Raw genomic sequence first — 20,302 nt, 5'->3', positions numbered from 1 at the left:
GTGTTACTGTTAGAACTTTTAAAAGGGTGGGTCTGTTTTAATATCTTTCAGGTAATTTGGTGCTAAGAATACAATAAAGTTCCTATTAAAGCAACCATATTTTTATAACCCTTCTTTTAAATGCATTTTTACTAGGGAAAAAACAATGTGGTTAACAGCTGGCAGCCGAGCCAAAGTTCTGGAAATAGTTAGCAAAACACTGGCAGGTTCACACCATCCTGGCAACGCAAGCCTTCCACATATTTCAGAAAGTAATGTCTGTGCAAAATCATCCAGCCTTGGGTTTTAGCCTGTAGATTCTTTCCAGGAAAGGTCTTAGCAACACCAGTGTGGGAGTCAGCAGAGATGGGAAGATGGCCAGGAAGCAGAGAGGCGGCTCTCCTATTCTGATAAGTCTATGCTGGAGGAAGTGATAAGAGAAGAGAAATACAGGCTTCCTGAATTCAAGGAAAAGTCAGGGCCATGCATTTAATCTAAGTAAGGTACATAGACCTTTGCTAAAATAGGAAGGGCTTGTGGAAGAAGAAAATTGGAAAAGAGCCCAAGAATTTCCCTCAATTCAAATTCTTTTACATATTGTGTCTATGTGACAGTAGGATTTTACCCCCTAAAATCATTGAAGTAATTGATTAAAATTTTTTTTTTGTTTAGTTGAAGTAGAGTCAGTTTACAATGTCATATCAACTTCTTGTGTATTTCTAAATCAAGTTTCATAATAAGGATCTACAAAAGGATGCCCAGTGGCTGGATGGGAACTACCCTAAACTTTACCTTCAGGGGAAGTCCCAGCCCAACAGTCATTGTGGGCAAGATGCAAAAAGCAAACAGCTGTCTTTGCAGCAAAGGGGGAGGCTATCTGATATAGGGTAGGTCTGTGCTGGATGAGGTGAAAACCACCACTTACATTCACACAGAGCCAAAATACTAGAATATTCTTAATGTGATTAAGAACCATGTCAACTTCTTGAAATTGCCCAGCAAATCCCTACTTTACTTTCTAATATTAAAATGACAATAGAACAGTCTTCAAAATATAATTTATGTAATGAAAACCAAAATAAAGAGGTGTTCATAAATAAATTGAATACATTTTTTCCTGGGGGGGGAAATAGTTGAACTACTCTAGTTGGATTAGGCAGTTTAATATGTCTCTGCACCTACAGGCCACACTTAGCTAAAAGGATCTTGTTTTTTTTTTTGTTTTTCCTCAGATATAAATGTGTGGAATACCTAGATCCTTTTACCAGATGGGAGAAAAATGTATTTACCAAGGAAATACTCCGATACTCATTATGGAAACTAAATACTACAGCTCAATCCAAAGTTTATATATTACATTTTTGGGCACCAAATCTCCTTTCTTTAATAGTCAAATACTTAACCACTAACTTAGGTGTCAGCCCTCTGTACCACACTGAAACATTCCAAAACAGAACACTGTAAGAAATCATGGGATAAAAATTAGTTTGTGTTTTGGAAATAATCAGCGAAAATTAAAGTCTTAAGATAACCTCCAGGAATCTATTTCTCTCAGTTTTTATGGGGAAACTTACCTGAAACAGAAAGTTTTCTTTTTTTCCCCCAAAACTATTGGGGATATTATTTCAGTTTTTAATTCAAAAAATTGTTTTAATTGTTTGGGTACATGGTAGACAGGGTCTTAGAAAGGGAACAGTTTCTTTCTGCTTATTTAGAAGAGGACTATGAAAACTGGTATTTTCCATTTTAAAACTGTTTCCAATAAAAATGTTGTGTTAATTTAGCTCATTCAAGTCATTGTGACTTGGAGATATAAATTCTAAATAGCCCCAAATTAAGATATAAAATTAATTGACTAGAAATTAGATTGATAAACTTAGTAATAAAAATTTTAAGTTATTCATAAAAAAAAACCTTAAAGAAAATAAAAAGATAAGTTACAACTGGGAAAAGACACGTTCAATATAAAAAACTGAAAAAGAATCAACATCAAGATTATATTAAAAGGGAATATATAAAAACATATATAAAAAGGATACTTTAGAAATAGAAAATATATACATATGGTTAATAAATGAATGAAGAGACTATTTAACTGCATGATGATAACAATAATAAAAAAATCAAGAATCACAATGAGATACAATTTGTGCTCATTCAATTGGAAAAAAATTAATAGATACCATTTATAATTACTCCAAAGATGATGAAATATTTAGGTATATACGTAAAACATGTGCAAGAACTGGTGCTGAAAATTACACTAGTGATAGAACAAGTCAAAGAGGACATAAATCAATGGAGAGGTTTACCATATTCATGGACAGGAAGACTGAACATAGTAGAGATGTCAGTTATCCCTAAATTGATCTATAGGTTTAATGCAATTCCTATCAAAATGCCAGAAAGGTTGTTTTTTTAAAGACATAGACAAGCTTATTCTAAAATTTACATGGGAAGGCTTAAACTCTAGAATAGTTAAAACAATCATGACAAAGAAGAATAACATGGAAGGAATCATTTTACTAGCTATTAAGCCTATGTACTACACATAAGTAGTGGGTATTTCAGAGGGATAGATATGTACATTAATGAAAAAGAATAGAAAAGCAAAAATAGACCCATACAAATATGCTCAACTATATGATTTTAAATTTAAATATGATTTTAAATAAATGTTCAAAAGTACCTCAGTAAATTGGTGCTGGAGCAATTGGACATCCATGCAAAAGAAAAAAAGAAAAAGAAAAAGAAAAAGAGAAAGGAAGAAAGAAAGAAAGAGAGAAAGAAAGAAAAAGAAACTTGACCTAAACTCCATATTTTATACCAAAACTAAGTTGATGATCAACTTATACATAAAAAGTAAAACTGTAAAGCTTTTAGGAAAAAAAAATAGGAGAAAATCTTTGGAATGGAGGGTTGGAATAAGAGTTCTTAGAGTTGGCACCAAAAGTACAAACACATAAGGAGAAAATTTGATAAATTGGATTCATCAAAATAAAATCACAGCTTTTTGCTGTGAAAGCTCATATGAAGATGAAAAGAACTACAGACAGGGAAAAAATATTTGCAAACCACACACTCAGCAACAGATTAGTATCTAGACTCCATAAAGAACACTCAAAATGCACTGGTAAATAAAAACAAACAATCCAATCAGAAAATGAGTAAAACCTGAATAGATATTTCATCAAAGATACACAGATGACAAATAAGCACATGAAAAGATGTTCAACATCATTTGCCTTCAGGAAAATGCAGATAAAAATCACAGTGAGATTTCACTGTCCACACCTATCAAAATGGCTAACATAAAACAGTGAAAACAAATGCTGACAAGTAGAAATGATATCACTCACACATTGCTCATGGGAATATAAAATGATATAACTACTCTGAAAACAGGTTGGCAGCTTCCTTAAAAGTATATATAAAATTACCATACAATTCAGCTATTACACTTTTGGATATTTCTTCCAGAGAACTGAAAACTTACATTCACTCAAAAAACTCTATACAAATGTTCATAGCAGTTTTATTCATAATAGCCCAAAACTGAAATTAATCCAAATGTTCTTCAACAGGTTAATGGTTAAAGAAACTGTGGTACATGTATACCATGAATACTGCTACTCAGACATAAAAAGGAACTACTGATGACTTGGATGAATCCTCAGGGAATTATCCAGAGTGAAAAAAAGCTAATCCCAAAAGGTTACCTATGTAAGGGTTCCATTTAAGAAACACTTTCTAAATGAAAAAAATTTAGAAATTAAGGACCAATTCATGGTTGTGACGGGTTAAGGATGAAGGGTAGGAAGGAGGTGGATGTGGTTATAAAAAGGCAACATGGAGATCTTTGCGGTAATATTCCTTTTGTTCTAATGACATTCAAATTAAAGACCTAATTACGGCTAGTATAAAAATATTTACAATGTATTTATGGAGAAAGGTACTCACCTACATAGTTAATTAAAATAGAAAAGGAAGAATTGACAGAAACAGCCTTTTTTCTACCACGTAAACTCCTATTCATTCTTCAAAACCCAGGTTATACTTCACCAATTCTATGAAGCTCTTCCAACAGTCCTCAGATTGGACCCATTATCTGCTCCTATTTACTGATTCTGCATCTGTAAATGGTTTATTGTACTCAGAACACTATTATAATTTGTTTCCATTTTTATCTCCCTGATTAGACTAACCTCCTTGAGAAGTAAGGGATTTGTATCTTTTTATCCCCTTAGTCTGGCTGAGGTCTTGGCACATAGTACATCAATAAATGTAAACAACATTGAATTGTCTTGTTAAGAGAAGAACTCTTTTCACATACTTCATATCTCTAGTAGGGCACTAGAAAAATGAACAATAATGGCTCAAATGTGGTCTCTTCTCTTGCCCTGCTACATTATCACATTAGAAAAGTGGATTATGGTTATTTAGGGATCAGGGAGACTGCATCAGTTTTGCCTGTCTTCTTTGATATTTTCCCAATGCCAGAGGTAAAGCTAAATGAAAGGGGAGCACATACTATTTTTACTCACATTATCTTAATATGCACTCAGAAAATCTCATGATGATTTTTACCACAACAGGTCTGATTCATTTAGTGGCTCTGAATTATTTTTCTCTATGCCACTAGCAAAATATCCAGCTAGGCTATTCATTAACCAAAACAGCTTAAGGAAAACTGTGGCCTTAGAACAATTTTTCACTAAAGTATCCAGTGAAGTTGAGTTCAAATTTCCAAACCAAGAGCTCTCTTCCAAGATCGGCTTCTGCCACATCCCTGAATTTTTTTTTTAAGACTTAACATCATTTTACATTTGCCAGGGGTTCAGTGATTCTAAAAGGGTCTTTCAATACAATGGTATATCTTATTCTCACAATATATTTGTGGGGAGCCATTATTTTCCTCAATTTGCAGAAAATGAAATTGAGATTCAGACAGAGAAGCAAATAACTTAGTGATTACTGGTTCAGTCAGGACTGGACACCAGGCCTTATAAATGTTTGGTTGCCTTTTTCATCCTCCCATGCTACCAGCACCATGGAAGATGTCCTCACATAATGCAACATAGGTGGTCACTAGTCATCTGCCATATTAATGTTATAAGTTGTCCATCTATGGGAAGGAGAACAGGGGGTTCATTTCAGTTGCGTTCAGAGTTGACATTAATCAGAGTGAGCTTAGCACTCATATAGTCCAGTCTTGATGGCGATAACTTTCAAAGCATCCCTGACAGATGACCACTCTATCTAAAACAGCACTCCCCCTCACTCTCTTCCCTTATTCTGTTTTATTTTTCTTTGCAGAACTTCTTACTTCCTAGAAATATACTCTGTAGTGTAATGGTTAATTTTATATGTCAACTTGACTGGTCCACAGAGTGCCTAGACATTTGATCAAATATTACTCTGAGTTTGTTTGGGAGGGTGTTTCTGGATGAGATTAACATTTGAACACAGACTGAGTAAAGCAGATTGCCTTCCCTAATGTAGTTGGTCCTCATCCAATTAATTGAAGACATGAATAGAACAAAGAGGCTGAGTAAAAAGGAATTGCCCCTGCCTGACTGCCTTGAGTTGGAACATTGGATTCAAACTGAAACACTGGCTCTTCTTGGGTCTCGAGCCTGCCAGTTCTCAGATGGGAATTTACACCATTGACTCCCCTGGGTCTCTAGTTGGCCGGCGGTAGATCTTAGCCCCATAATCATGTGAGCCAATTCCTTATAATAAATCTCATGTATATACACATGCATCCTATTGTTTCTGTTTTTCTGGAGAATCTTAACTAATACATATTTATTTATTGACTATAGCAGACACTTTTCATTGCTTCCATATATATGCATAAAATAAGACCTCCCATTTAGTGACTGCTTTCATCAGATGATTTATGTATGTCTTTTCTATTTAAGCCAGATAGTAATCCTATAAGGTAGGTGTTCTTCTCACTCCATTGCAAAAGAAAAATTAAGTAACTAGAAAGGTTAAACAACTTGCCCATCATCACACACTAAGCAGGTAGAAAAGCTGGAATTCAAATTCAGGACTGACTCCAAAGCCTGAACTGTTTAGCCATTGTGCTATTCAACTCCTATAAAAGAAGAGAAGAAAAGTATTTGAAAGGAAGCAAAGGAGAAAGGAAAGGAGGAGAGATGGGCAAAGAGGGAGAGAGAGGAAGTGCTCAACGATCACGTGTGGTGGTGGCCACCATGCTGGACATCTCCATCAGAGCAGACATTTCCCCTGTGCTGGCTGTGGTGTCCTTTCCTATTGCTTCCCTGAACCCTCCAGCTCTCTGGTATCCTCCCTCTTCTCACCCTCTTTAGAAAAGACACTTGCCTACAAGAACAGTTCTTAATCCTTTGGGGGCCAAAGAACCCTTTGAGAAGCCAAAAGAAGTCAACAATCACTGAAATCCAGAGTATCTCCCAGCATGGGATGAATCCCACCAACAGTCCAAGAACATATTAGGTGGTTCACCTTGAATCACATGATAACAAATTACTTTCTTGTCAGTTCTTTTTCCTTCTGATTGCTTCAAGGAAAACGTATCTGGGGGGGGGTTGCTATTGGTCTTCAACACCTCCCTAACTCTCGCTAATCTCTCCTTTAAAAAAAAAAACAGGGGGGGGGAGGAAGGAACGAAGGAAGGAAGGAAGGAAAGATAGATTGCTGAGTCTTGCCATTAAAGATTGTATGAATTCAAAGCCATACTCACATGTTCTATATCCAACCTGGGATGAATAACGCCATGACAACTTGCAGGCACGTGAAGCCCAATCCCTGAACCTCAGCCAAAGGAATAGCTCAGTTGTCACTCAGAGCTCTGCATCTTAACAGTAACTGACAATCCTGCAAACATCCCATTCACCACATTTCTCCTCTGCTCATAAACCATAAGGGACTAAGAGAAGACATGACAGCTGTCTTCAAATATTTAAAGGGCTGTCATACAGAAGGGGGATTAGAAATGGTCTGTATGCCCACAAGGAGACAGATCTCAACTCAACTCAAGAAAGAACTTCCTAACAGTCAAGATTTCCGTAGACCACTGTGTTGGGAAGTAGTGAGAGCTCTGTCAATGAGAGCAGATAGATGCTGGTCAACCCTCGATGGCATGGCTGGAGAGCCTCAACCATCCTCTCAATTGGTTGAACTACATGGATCTCAAAGTTATCTTCCAACTCCAGATTTTAAGATTATTTCTTCCCTCCCCCACCTATCTCATAAGCCTAAACTATTCACTGGGCTCTTCAAAGCTCTCCATAACTCAACTGCACTTGACCTGTCCGTATTTATTTCTCACTTCATCCCAATACAATTAACTCTTCTTTCTCCCTACAATGTGCCCATCTCTGAGACTTCTGGCTTAATTTTTATTCTCCTCACCCCACCATCTCTTCCTATCTACTCTCTCCTCTACCTACCACAATGCAAGATACCTAAAACAGGTTGTAATTCCTTTGACAATATACGCTCCTTTTAAAACACTTTTATATAAAGTCTGTTCTAACATTTTATTTGTACAGTTACCTGGTTATTTCCTGACTTTCATAAGTTAATGCTAACCCATCAGAGGCTATTTTGCCTGAACATCTCTATTTAAACATAAAACTTGCTCAACTTCAGGAGCTGGTATGCAGCACTCACATGTATTTTCAGCTCTGTATATAGTATTACATGATTTGGCTATATGTTAAGTTGTTTATGGTGATTTTCTGAAAAATGCAACAACTGCATTATCCCTGTTATTCCAACTAGTCAATAACAAACAGATCCTGACGTTTCGTAATTTCTAAGGCTGAAACACCTGCTTAATTTGACACCGACAGCCCTCTGGGTATAGAAACAAGATGTTTAATAGAAAATTCTTAGACAAGAAGGAAAGTATCAATCAGACAAGCCCAAGCACTGCGCTAGGACACAGATCCTGCCGAAATCTACAGCAGTGCTCACAGTTGTAAAATACCTGATGAAAAAAAAAGATATTAAAAAATAAAAAAAAAATTTTTAAAGATATATGACAAATTCTTTTAAAAATGAGGACATTTGAAAACTTATTAAGACAAAGCTATATATATATGTTATATATATGTGTATATATATAATATATGTGTGTGTGTGTGTGTTTTATATGTATATATATAATTCAAGGGTTAAGAATGATAAAAATTTGCTGGAAACCAACAGAAAAGGTGTCAAAATCGCTTTAAAATGTCTTATCAAGAGTGGTCGAGGGTTGAGGGGAAACAAGGTCTGTTGCTAGGTGAATCCCATCCCCTTGCCCTCAGGAAAACCTTATAATTTTATGCATAGGTATAATGTACTTTGCAGGTGTTCAATGATTATTTTATGAATGACTGATTCTGTCATGCTTTTTTGAGTTCCTGAAAACATGAATTATAATGCTTCACATCAAGGGAAAAATGGAATTCTGCTTTCTGCTTTTTTATGATAAAAACATTCTTTTCATAAAAAATAGTCTTCCTTGATCTTCTCCAGGGGATTGTGAACCTCTCTCCATGAGTCTAAGCCAAATACAAATAGTCAACAAATAGTTATTGACAATATAAGACACTCTGATGCATTTTGCATGCTAATATTTTCTCTTTGAAAAAGGGCATTAGAAAAAAAAAAAAGGAAATGGAAAAGAGGTAGAAGCTGACATTTGGCCAGTGCCTGCTAGGCCCCAGGTATGTCACAAACGTGATAGCATTTAATCCTCCCAAGCCTGGTGCTCCTTATGACCACGCTGCTCATTTTGCCAATGAGAAAACTGGGGCTCAGCCAGGTCTATATGCCTAAGGTTGCATAGCTAGGTAGGAAGCAAGGGACGATTTCATTCCAAGGGATGTGTCACTACAAAACCTGTGTGCTATACACTGAGCCACAATGACCTCAAGAAGTAACAAGGAAATTGAGGGGGAAAAAGGAAAGCTCAGTATGGGAAGGAAAAAAAAATATTCTAATGAAAATGTTATTGTTTATCCTCTTAAGCCTCAGATTTGAAAGCCACTCATGTCATTTTCTGATTTCTCCTCTGAGCATGGTTACTCACTATCAGGGACCTACCATATGTCTCATGCCTTGAGCATTAGACATTGCTCATTGATGAACTATCTCAGGAGTTGCTCTGTGCTTCTATGAGATGTTATGGAATGATCAGAGGCCAGAGGTAAGGAGAAACAGGGCCAAATTATATAATTACTTCTGTTAGATCAGGGTTTTTCAAGCTTTTTAAAAAAATTAATAAATTAATAAAGTTAATTAACATCATTTTTAATGATGTTAAAGAACCAAAGCATTGAAGAACAGACAGCTGCCCATAGCTATACCTACCTCACTCAGAAATGGCTTCAACAAGTCTTTTTATTCCTCCCTCTTCCTACTTTGTCTTTTAAAATCTTATCTTTGACTTTCGTGTTCTACTGTTTTACCAAGTGCTGGCTGTGACTAACTTTCCATTTGTGCTCTTCAGCATAGTCTCTCATTCTTCGCTTGTTTTGAATATTTCTATGGCTTCAATAATTTTGTTGTTTATTTTAAAGTGTCTATGTAATCTTTCCATAATTGAAAATCATGGGATTCTGAGACCATCATTTTTGTGTCTTCTGACTCATACTCCTAGTTTTACGTCTGTGTTTCAAAATTTTGGATTATAAACTCATTCTTGGCATTGCTTTCTCTGTGGCAATCTGCAGAATTTGAGCTGAGCGCACGTGCCTCAAATGTGGTTCTGTGTTTGCTTCTGCCAGGCACCGTACTTTTACCAGCTCTGAGCAATTTTAAAACTAATTTCTTGACTAGAAGGACCCCAGAGTATGTGAGGAGTGTACATTTCAATGCCTAATCTGTGTGTGGCACAGGCCTGTGGTTATGAATTCTCAAGGAGGCCTTTTCCCACGCAGGACAGAGGCATAGACAGAGGGGCTTCCTAAATCTCTTACTTATGAGCAGAGATCTTGTTGTTCACCCTAGTGTTGTTGCTGGCACACCATGTCAACGGTCTAGATGACTATCATTATGATGATAATAAGGAGGAGGAAGAGGATAATAAAAGTCATATAAGGGAAAAATGAAGAAGAAACAAAAGAGGAGGGGGAGGAACACTTACAGAGGATACTCTCTGGGTCAGACATCCTTCTTAAACCTTTACTGCATGAATTCCAATCCATAACCTAATCCTGAAGTCCAGTTTATGACTGGACTCAATCCCGTCCCTCTCATCTCCAAAAGTCAAGATCTAGCCGACATTTGGCTAATCTTCTGGTTCCTATGTGACCCAAGTTAAAAAAATCCCTACTCTTGTTGAACTGAACTCACAGTCCTGGGTTCAGTAGTTCTAAGACCCAGAATAGCTAGTGGAAAATGCGGTAAACTTTCAAATTGATCTCTTAACTGTGAAGCCAAGAACCATAAAAGTATTGTGGAAAGTAAGCAACCCCTGTAAGTGGAAATACAACGTGAGAATACTCCAGTGCCCTGGCTATCTTCAACCACAACAACTCAGCATAATTCAAAACTGACTCCTTTCCAAGAGAACATGTTGAGGACACACATTAAGTCCTTGCTGGACTATGTGAGTTTCATGAGGGTGGAATCCTGCCTACCATGATCACCAGTTAGTTCCCAGTGCCTAACTCAGAGCTCAGCAATGGGGGGTAATCGCCAAACCTCTTCTGTGCATGGATTGTTGAATCAGTAACACGAAAGATTGGTCTATGATTATATTAATTCATGCAAACTATATAATCTAATATTAATAGTCAATAGCTACATAGCACTTACTATGTTCTAGACACTTTACACATATTAACTCATTTCATATTAAGCACTGATATTCATGTTTCAGGTAGGGGAAAAAACCCAACTGTAGGAGTATGAAGAGTAGGAACCCTTGAAGGTATATATATGCAAGTACATTCTTTTCAATTCTCATTGGAAATACCAAAATGGACAGCTATCCTCAGAAAAATAATGAATTACTCAATTCAGAGAGTAATTCTGTTGCAACACATTCAAAAGTTTTAGGGGGAGGGTATAGCTCAAGCAGTAGAGTGCATGCTTAGCATACACAAGGTCCTGGGTTCAATCCCCAGTACCTCCTCTAAAAACAAACAAACAAATAAATAAATAAACAAACAAAACTAATTACAAAAATAAAAACCTTTAAAAAAAGTTTTAAACATTCTAAAGCAAGAATCAGGAAACTTTCTGAAAAGGGCAAAACAGAAAATATTTCAGTCTTGGCAGGCTATGTGATGATCTCTGTTGCATCTACTCAACCCTGACATTGTGGGGAAGCAGCTATACATGACATGTGAAGTAATAAGCACAGCTGTGCTTCAATAAAACCCATTTACCCATTTAAGACAACAGACAGAGGACTGGACTGGCCCATGGGCCATAGTTTGCCAACCCTGAAAAAGAAAAACTTAAGTCTATCTCACCCCCTCCCCAGAAATGAGAGCACTGGGACCCCCCCCACCGCCTTCTCCCTGGACAGGATAAAAAATTCATTAAAAAAATGCAAAGAGGGTCAGAGATCTTAATTTAAAAATCACTAGGAGGTTAAAAAAAAAGAAACCCTACTATTTTTTCTGACTACTACTTTTTCTGACTCATAATTTTTTTTTAAATCCGGTCCTGCATTCTTATGCAAAACATCAAAAATAACTGGAGAAAGCTGTTTGAATAACACAGAAGAAACAGCAGTTAATGCAAATGTGCCAATATTATGCTTCAAGGCAAATACCACTTTTGTTTCGGAGCTGGTTTGGGATTATTGAAGAAACATGTACCATAGACTGAAAACAAGGAACAGCGACTTCTGTTAAGGATCTTTGCATTTAAACTAAAATTCCAAAATATTTGAAATATGTCTGATTGTATCTAAGCCACTATCAGTGTAGACTCTTGTACCAAAAACACTGTAGATTGTAGGGAAAACCAGGAGCAGCATAGTTCAATGTGAATCATGGCACTTGCACATCTTGAAAGAGAAGCAACGGCAAGTGATGCATTAAGGCTTAGTTGGGGAAGGGCTTTTACCTCCAGTGGGCCCTATTAACACTCCCCCTCACTCCCCTGGGAGCCCTAACTCTGATCTGGATTGTCATCATTGTTTACAACTTACTTCTTAAGACAATTCTCCCATACCACCAGTGCCCTCAGAATCCTCACTGCCCCTGCATACACTTCACGGAAGCCCCCTTTAGTCTACAAACCTCCCAAAGTTTTTGTCTTCGCTCAGGGCTTCATCACTGCAATAATACTGTGAAACAGGCCCTCCTGACGGTGGGCTCAGGAAAGGCCCCTCCGTAAACATGAGTTTAGTGAGTAAAGCAAATGAACTGCTGAATGAAAGGTCTTTCCACAGATGTTCATGAGGACTTATCAAATGTATATTAACATTACGCTCACTTTTCAGTGTCCATTTCCCTATTTTTAGTTCACTTCACCCAGTCCTAGGTTTTAGAAGGGCAGGAGGAAGGTGTATCAGAGAAAAGAATGGAGAACTGAGGACATTTTGGGAATATCTAGCTATAGCTAAATTCTGGGTTCAAACTCTAGTCCGTGGGTGGAAGATAGATTTCATCTTTAATGTCATTCTTTAATCACTCTCTATCCTAAGAACAGTGGAAAGTTATTGAAGGGGTTTTAAGGTGTGTGCGTAGGGACAAGGGGTCAGATAGAGTCAGATTTGTTTTGCGAAGGTCATGCTAACTTCTGGGTAGAGAACAAATTGAGATCTTGTTAAATAATACAGTACACCAGGAAAGAAATGGGAACTTAGCTGAGTATTGGCAATAGACATGGAAAGAAATGAACAGATTCTATCAGTATTTCGATAGAAAATAAACCCACTAGAACTTAGCAATGTATTAAATACAGAAAAGAAAGGGAGAGGGAAGTGCTGACAGTTACTACGAGTGAGGAAGGAAGGAAGGAGGAGTGAGCTGGGGCTGAGGGAGATTTTCATTTTAGATGTGTGCTCTTCTGATGGGACCAATGGCCAGGGGTGTGTGTATTGCCTGGGTTATTAAAACAACTCAACCTCCACCCAAATAATCAAATAAAAAAAAAAAATCTGACCTTCTTCTGGTGCAGATGGTTTATTCCCATCTCCTTTGTCCACAACCTTGACTCTGGGTTTTGGTTCCTTTCTTTTTTCTAAATCTTTAACTGGAAGAAAAGTAAAAATAAAGCAACATGTTAGGTTAAAATCTAAGAGAAAATATTTGATGAGTTTTTACTAAAACCCTTCAAGTATTGAGAATTTTGAGTAGAAATTAGCTTGATGGTAGAACCTCATTCCAAAGGACTGGAATTGTTATTTTTGCTCATCTTTGTCATGGGAGGGTATAGAAAATACTTACGGAATTACTTTGGTCAAGCACTCACTATGGACAGATGTATCAAATAAATTTAATCTTTCCTAACTGCTATAACATTCACGATTAACCTGATTTCAGACGTGAGAGAATGAAGGACCAGGAGGCTAACACATCTCATAAAACCAGAAAGTGTTGGCACAGGATTCAAGCCACATTTTCAGATCCCCGGACAAGGCCTGTCAGTTGGCCCCTGTTCTAGAAAGATCTTAGCCACAATTGTCCTCATTTGGTGTTGGTCTATCTACAACAGAAGATGGAAAACATCATAATAATGTCTTTTCAAACTTAAAAAAAAGTTTCCCTACTAGCAAGTAGTAGTGTTTCTTTGTCACTTTCATTATGAACTATCCAGGGACCCAGACTGACCCTTAGTCCTTTAATACATTCATACTAATCTAGTCCAGGAGCTTTACTTCCCGCTCCACAGCAGCTTTCCTGCTCTCGCCTGGCATCTTAAGTTGTTTGAGTCATCGCTAAATGGCAGCGACGTCTTTGCAAATAAAATACCCTGTGAAAAGGCAGAAAGGATCCCATGGCAAAGATATTTCATTTAGTTATTGCATTTACTTCATGGAAAACAGCAAACCTATTGGAGGGAGGGCTCTGTAGGGTAAGCGATGATTTCCTCTGCACTGACCTTCCCGCCTTCTCCAGGGTATTAGTCCATTAACTCTGTCCTTCTCATCTCTTCCTCCTCTTCTTTCTCCCGGCTTCCATCCCTTAGCTTAAGAGATTTGAGACTTCCCGTCTGTCAAGATCAGGTTGCTCTAGTTCTATCATTCCTTTCCTTAGAAACCTCCCTTGGCTTTCTAGCACTTCGAGATTAAATTCCAAGATTAAAAATAATAACAATAAATACAAGATGCCTTAATCCTGCTATTTCCACTGCCCTTCTAATTTTCTAAATCCACTTTTTAGACCTCATTTTCTGACTTCTTTTATAAGGGTTGGCCACTTTGGAACACCCCTTCCTTAAAGTTATTTTCTTTCTCAGTTTTTAAAAGGCATTATCCAGGATTTTCTCATAATCCTCTGACCCCTCCTTTGTAGTCTCGTCCCTTGGATCCTTCTCTGCTTCCGTTCCTGAAATGTGATCATATACCACATTTACCTTGTGTCTCTGTTCACCTCGCCTATAATTTTATCATCCTACAATTTTAATTCTCACCCTGCCGTGGATGATTTCCAAACCTACAACTCCAATCCCACCCACACATAGGCCATGGCCTCAAATTATTGCTTACATTCTATGAAAGAAAATAAGTCTGCAACTTCAATGTCAGGGAAGTTGTGCTTAAAGTAGAGATAGATCTGGAAAAGAATTAATTCCAGAGGTGGAGACTCCAGGAAGCTTCACTGGGAAGGTGACATTAGAGCCAGACTTTGAAAGATGAGCAAGAGATTAGCAAAATGTCATTCCAAAGAGGAAAATGGTGGCCAAAAAGGAAGTTTGCCAAAATAGGATCAAAAACCTTTCTACAGATGAACAAGAGAAAAATAACAGTCACCCTGAACTGGGCCACTAGGTCACATACAAGATGTAACACTTGTCACAGCAAGCTGCTGTCTGTCTCATGCAGTAGGCAAAATCAGGTAGAAAACAGACTATCAAGAGCAAAGTGGTATTAATCATAACAACAATAGCAACCATGCCCCTGCTGTGTGCTGAAGTGAGTTAATCCACACAACAACAGGCACAAATCATCACTTCCAGTGACAATGAATACATATATGTTCATGTATAACTGAAAAATTGTGCTCTACACTGGAATTTGACACAACATTGTAAAATGACTATAAATCAATAAAAAATGTTAAAAATAAAATAAAATTAAATAAAATCTTAAAAAAAAAAATCATCCCTTCCATTTGCAAATGAGGAAACTGAGGCTGGAAGTGGTTGAGTTGCTTGGCCAAATACGTGCACCAGATGTGGAATCATAACAGTTCAGATATGCCTTTCTGTCTTCAAAACCCAAAGATTGTTTCTTATGTTTCCCTGTGTATCAGAAGATGGACTGATGAAAAATTCAAATCCTTACACTAATTGCAAACTAATATCCACAGGATTTGTCTAAATCATCATTTTCCTGCATCCAAGCATGAAGGTTTTTCCAGGCAGGGGAGGCCAGGCTTTAGCTCCATCTCACCAGGAGCAAAAAAACATAACTGAAATGCAAAATGCAAAAGGAATCCATCCAAACAAAGCTATTTTAATTTTATTCTTATAAACTATTATTTGGGGAGAACTAATCCATCTAATCTACCAATAAAAACAACACAGCTAAAAAATATACATGCTTCCACGTCATTTACTAACTAACCAGCTGGACTATTTTTCACTAAGATTATTTCAGTAGAGCTAAATGAGCTGCAAACAAATGCATTTCTTTTTAAATGTTCTGATTAAGTAACTATCGGCAAAGCTTTTTGAGGCTGGCTACCTGTGTTTCTTATGTTGCTAGTCGGTGGAATATTTGAAATAAGCAATTGCACAAAACCTGAAGACTAAAGTGAAATGAATTGTTTCTCCTTGTCCCTTTTACTGCTTCTCACAAACTTTAAGAAACGTTATTTCCCTTACTCATGAAGGAATGTTGGAGGCCAGAAACTGAAGCACAGTGCCAATAAAATGAGACAGAAGGCTGATTTAGATTGAAAATAACATGAAAACCTTTCCCAGAGCTTCCAGACACTGAGAATCCCAAAAGAATGTAACATTTAAAACATCTGTATGTCCCGCTGACAGGTGGATTTACCAAATGTCTCCGTTCAGAAGTTTCAAGAGACAGCAAATTAACAAAGTTGAGGGTTTGGGTTTTTTTTTTAAGAAAAATCACAAAATATGTCTCATAAAACATTACTCAGAAGAGAAAGAATAAAAGGAAGGAGGGGTAGAAAATCCAGATAGAACATTGCTGCACATAGATTTCTACAACCCACAGCCTCCCTGATTTGTGGATTCACCCTTTAAAAGTTATTGTTATTTGAAGTTATGTCTGGGATTTACTTCAAAATAATATGGGAGAGGCGGGTGTAGGGGTATAGATGAAACAAGACTGGCCATGAGTGGTTAATTGTTGAAACAAGTGATGGATATGTAAGGGTTCATTTTAAGATTCTGCTGACTTTTTCAGTTATGTTTAAAATTGTTCTTAAGAATGAGTTGGGTTTTTTAGAGTCTCTCTGAACAATGAAGTAACACAGAAAGTTAAGTAGGAGAGACCCCTTCTGTTTGCATTCACGATACACAAAACTCTGCCCTCCACATTTGAAAGGTCACCTCCAGGAAGAGGGAGTTGCTGTAAGTCTCTGGTCATTGGAATACAGGGTCCATGGGAGAAGGGATTTGTCATGTTCCCAGTGCCTAGAATGGGGCCTCTGGCACTTAGTAGCCAGATAATACATATATATTAAATGAAAAAAATAAATGAGTGAATGAATGAATATCTCCTAAAAGGCAAAAGAATCAGGACATGTGTGGACAACTTTTAAATTCAGCATAAGGAAAGGATTTCTAATGAAACAATGCAGACGTGGATTGGAGATTTCCCCTCTGCTCAGAATGTATGCCAAGTCCTTTGTCAGCCCAACTTACTATTTGAGACCTGGCTCAACTATGAAGCCTCTCCCCATCCCATCGTAGCCCATTATGGGGGTAGAGAGAGCAGCTCCCTTCACAGAATCCTAAAAGTATTTACTGAGCACCTATTATGCACTGGGTAGACGAGATATCTGGATAAGGCTCAGGGGACAGTGTCAGGGAGAGCATTTGAAGACTAAAATTTAAAGAATAACTAAGAGTACAGTGAAATGGGTAAAAAGAAGGGCAGAAGAACATTAGAGATAGAAGGAACTCAGAAGATTATACGAAATGTGTTTTAAAATCTTTTCAAATCTAAACAATCTAGTATTTTAACTTGTTAACAATATTTACCACAGACTGAAACTCAGAGCTGGAACAGAGTCCCATGGCAGCACTTGAAGACCTGTAAATACTTACTTCTGAATTGACCTTGGGCTGGCTTGCTTTCTTTGTCTTTGTTATATGCGATAATTTGAACTGTGTAGTTCTGGTCTGGCATAAGACCTTGAATAATTGCCTTTGTCGCAGTGTTCTGGAGATTCAATTGATTGGTTTTTCCACCTATAATAAAACAGAAAGATAAATCAGCTATAAGAAGTAGGTTAACTGTGTACACTAAGAAATTTTATTAACCAGCAGTCAGGATTTTAAAAAGTGAAGACATTAAAAAAAAATGTTAAATGTTGAGTGTTACGTGATACTTAATTTTAGTATATTTTCCATTCCCATTTTTAGTTATGCTCTTTGCATTGGACAACTCAAACAGTTGTCTAAGTTAGATAAAAGCACATTCACAAAGATCTTTCATTGTAACACACTATATTTTAGACACTAGGGAAAGCCACAGTACAAGATTAGAAGACAGAGAGCCCTCAACATCAAATATACTTTTCAAAGAAAGACTATCACTCTAAAGTGAAGGAAAAGATACGGGTAGACTGAACACAATTATCTAACTGGAATTTTTCCAATGGTCTCTCTGAACTGAGTCAAAGCATCCTCGAAGTATTAGCAATTTAATGATCTTAAATCTGAACTTCAGTGGCTCAGGATGTTAAAGGAACCATTCATTGCCTGGCTACTTAAAAGTTAGCCTGATTCTTGAAAAGATTTCAAGCCCCCATTACGTCTCCATCAACTTAGACCAACATCTAAGGCTTTTCTGAAAAAGCTATTGATGACATACTCAGCTTGTATGCAAAATTCCAAATACACTTTCTTCTCTAATTTCTGGCAGTGATTAGTATGTCTGAGAAAGGGAAAATTAATTTAAAACTTCTGCCCCTCTAGCAGTAACAGCAAAAAAGCTCTGAAATTTGCTTAATTAATCAAGCACAACACAGATTACAATATATTTTGATCATATTCTAATAAAATTATTTACGTAAAGTCTGAAATACGATGTTCCTATCACTCATGCTGCCTGGCAGAACTGAGTCTTTTTCTCGCCAAAGTCCATGTCCTTAAATGCATTTATGTCCAAGATGTTAAGTTTGGTTTCAGAAACTTCTTCTACCGTTTAAAACTCATTTACAAAATGCACCAAATGAATCTTCCCTAATTTAGCGTTTCACTACATAAAAATTCCTTAGAAAATCTCTATGTAATAGAAATCCCTCACTGAGAGGCATTGGGTGTATTATTTTAAAGACTTTGAGAATCCGTAATAAAAAAAAAGTTTCAAACTCTGTTTAAAACAGCATTTCTCAAATTTATTTGACCATTAATAACCGCTTGATTATGTAATAGCTGTTAGCATCCTGACATATACCATGGGAAACGCCTTGGGAAAGACTGGTATAAACAATACTCAGAATGTGTCTTATAGTGCAAAAACATCTACAAACATTCTGTGTCTAGATTTATTTATTACTCCTTTTATTTACTCTATTTATTTTATGTTTGATCAAGTAGATACCACAGTGGCAAGACTTTTATTGGCTTGGGCCACTGCAGTAAGGACACTGGATCACTAGGGGAAATATACCCAGTTTTCATGAAGAAACCATTTGTTTTGATCCTCAATTTTTATTTGTCATTGGAGGTGTTTAAGCAAGAGCCGGAGGTCTAGTTTTGAGGGGTGCTATAGCAGAGGGGACTGAAGGATGAAGCCGAGGCTTGGTTCAAAGGCCTAAGTCATCTAAGTCATTTCTAAGATTCTGATTCCTCAATGACACCTGCTTGGGAGAGTTTCGTATTATCAGCAATTAACCCAGGAAAGTTAAAACACTGGTTACCTGGAGGGAAACTAAATACCTTTCAGGATCAGACGTAAGGAATTCTCAGAGGTATCACAAATTACTAAATACTTTGATCTTTAGGTCATAATAATACTCAACAATCTCTTAAACTTAAGTTTCCCATGATGGCTTATTTTAGAAAACAAACTATATTTTTAGAAGTCAAAGTTATTTCAAAATTGGGCAAAGTTCCAAAATGAAAATTCTGAACCAGGCTTGAGAATAAAATATTGCTTTCCACAAGGCAGTCACTTACGTAGACCGACACACGGAAAGTTGGCATCTGATGTCACTGAACCAAAGGTCATTTTAAGAAGCCTGTGCACAATATTTGTTAATAAAAGAAGATTCCTTTTCAGTGACCGAGCAAGAAACTAGGTGTTTCATTTGCTTGTTTCTTTTGAGATTTTAAATCCACTACTGAGTAAGATGTCCCCATTTAGAAACAATAGAGCATCTGTCTGCCTCATTAAATGAGTTGGGAAAAGGTCTCCAACAGAAAGGAGTCCAGCTCCACATAACCATCTTTATTACCAACAAAAAGAAAAAAAAACATATTTATATAAATACACATATATTATATAAATAGACTATTATTAAGTACTTATGTAGTATGGGAAATGGATTTTAGGGGAAGAAATGAGAACTGAGAGCTACACTTTGAGCACCTATATAGCAATCATGGGTAAGACTTACTGGGCACTTATAATCTGCCAATCACTGCGCTAAGTGCTGCATGTTTATCAATTCATTCAGTCCTCACAATTTGCTTCCCAAAGTAATATGCATAGAAATCATCGATCTTGTTAAAATTCAGACGCTGATTCAGCAGGTAGTGTGTAGGGACCAATATTCTACATTTGCTCTCAGGTGATCCTGATGCCTCTGGTCCCCAGCCCATGTTGTGCGTTCCAAGCATCACAACAACTCCATTAGGTAGGGATTAATATTGTTTGCACATTTTACAGAAGAGGAAACTAAGGCACCGAGCAATTTAGTAACTTGCTCCAATGGATGACATTACTTATAAGTCATGGAGCCTAGTTTTGAACTTAAGCCACCCAGTTGTTGACCCCATCTTCATCTCC

The 20,302-nt window shown here is 37.0% G+C and overlaps 1 protein-coding gene across 3 annotated transcripts in view; it reads right to left on the bottom strand.

Annotated features, from left to right (window-relative positions):
* The window catches only part of COL14A1 (collagen type XIV alpha 1 chain), a 184,328-nt gene that overhangs the window by 141,892 nt on the left and 22,134 nt on the right, over positions 1-20,302 (bottom strand). For all 3 annotated transcript variants that reach the window (XM_015245410.3, XM_015245407.3, XM_015245409.3), the window contains exons 4-5: positions 17,392-17,535; positions 13,087-13,176 (exon numbers count right to left, since the gene is read on the bottom strand). In XM_015245410.3, the coding sequence (XP_015100896.1) occupies positions 13,087-13,176; positions 17,392-17,535 (234 nt within the window). The remainder of the gene's footprint in view (positions 1-13,086; positions 13,177-17,391; positions 17,536-20,302) is intronic.

Source organism: Vicugna pacos, chromosome 25 (assembly GCF_048564905.1).
Source record: "Vicugna pacos chromosome 25, VicPac4, whole genome shotgun sequence".
In the NCBI taxonomy this organism is placed as follows: domain Eukaryota; kingdom Metazoa; phylum Chordata; class Mammalia; order Artiodactyla; family Camelidae; genus Vicugna; species Vicugna pacos.
Note: the sequence above shows the minus strand (reverse complement) of the source record. Positions and strands in the feature narration are given on the sequence as shown.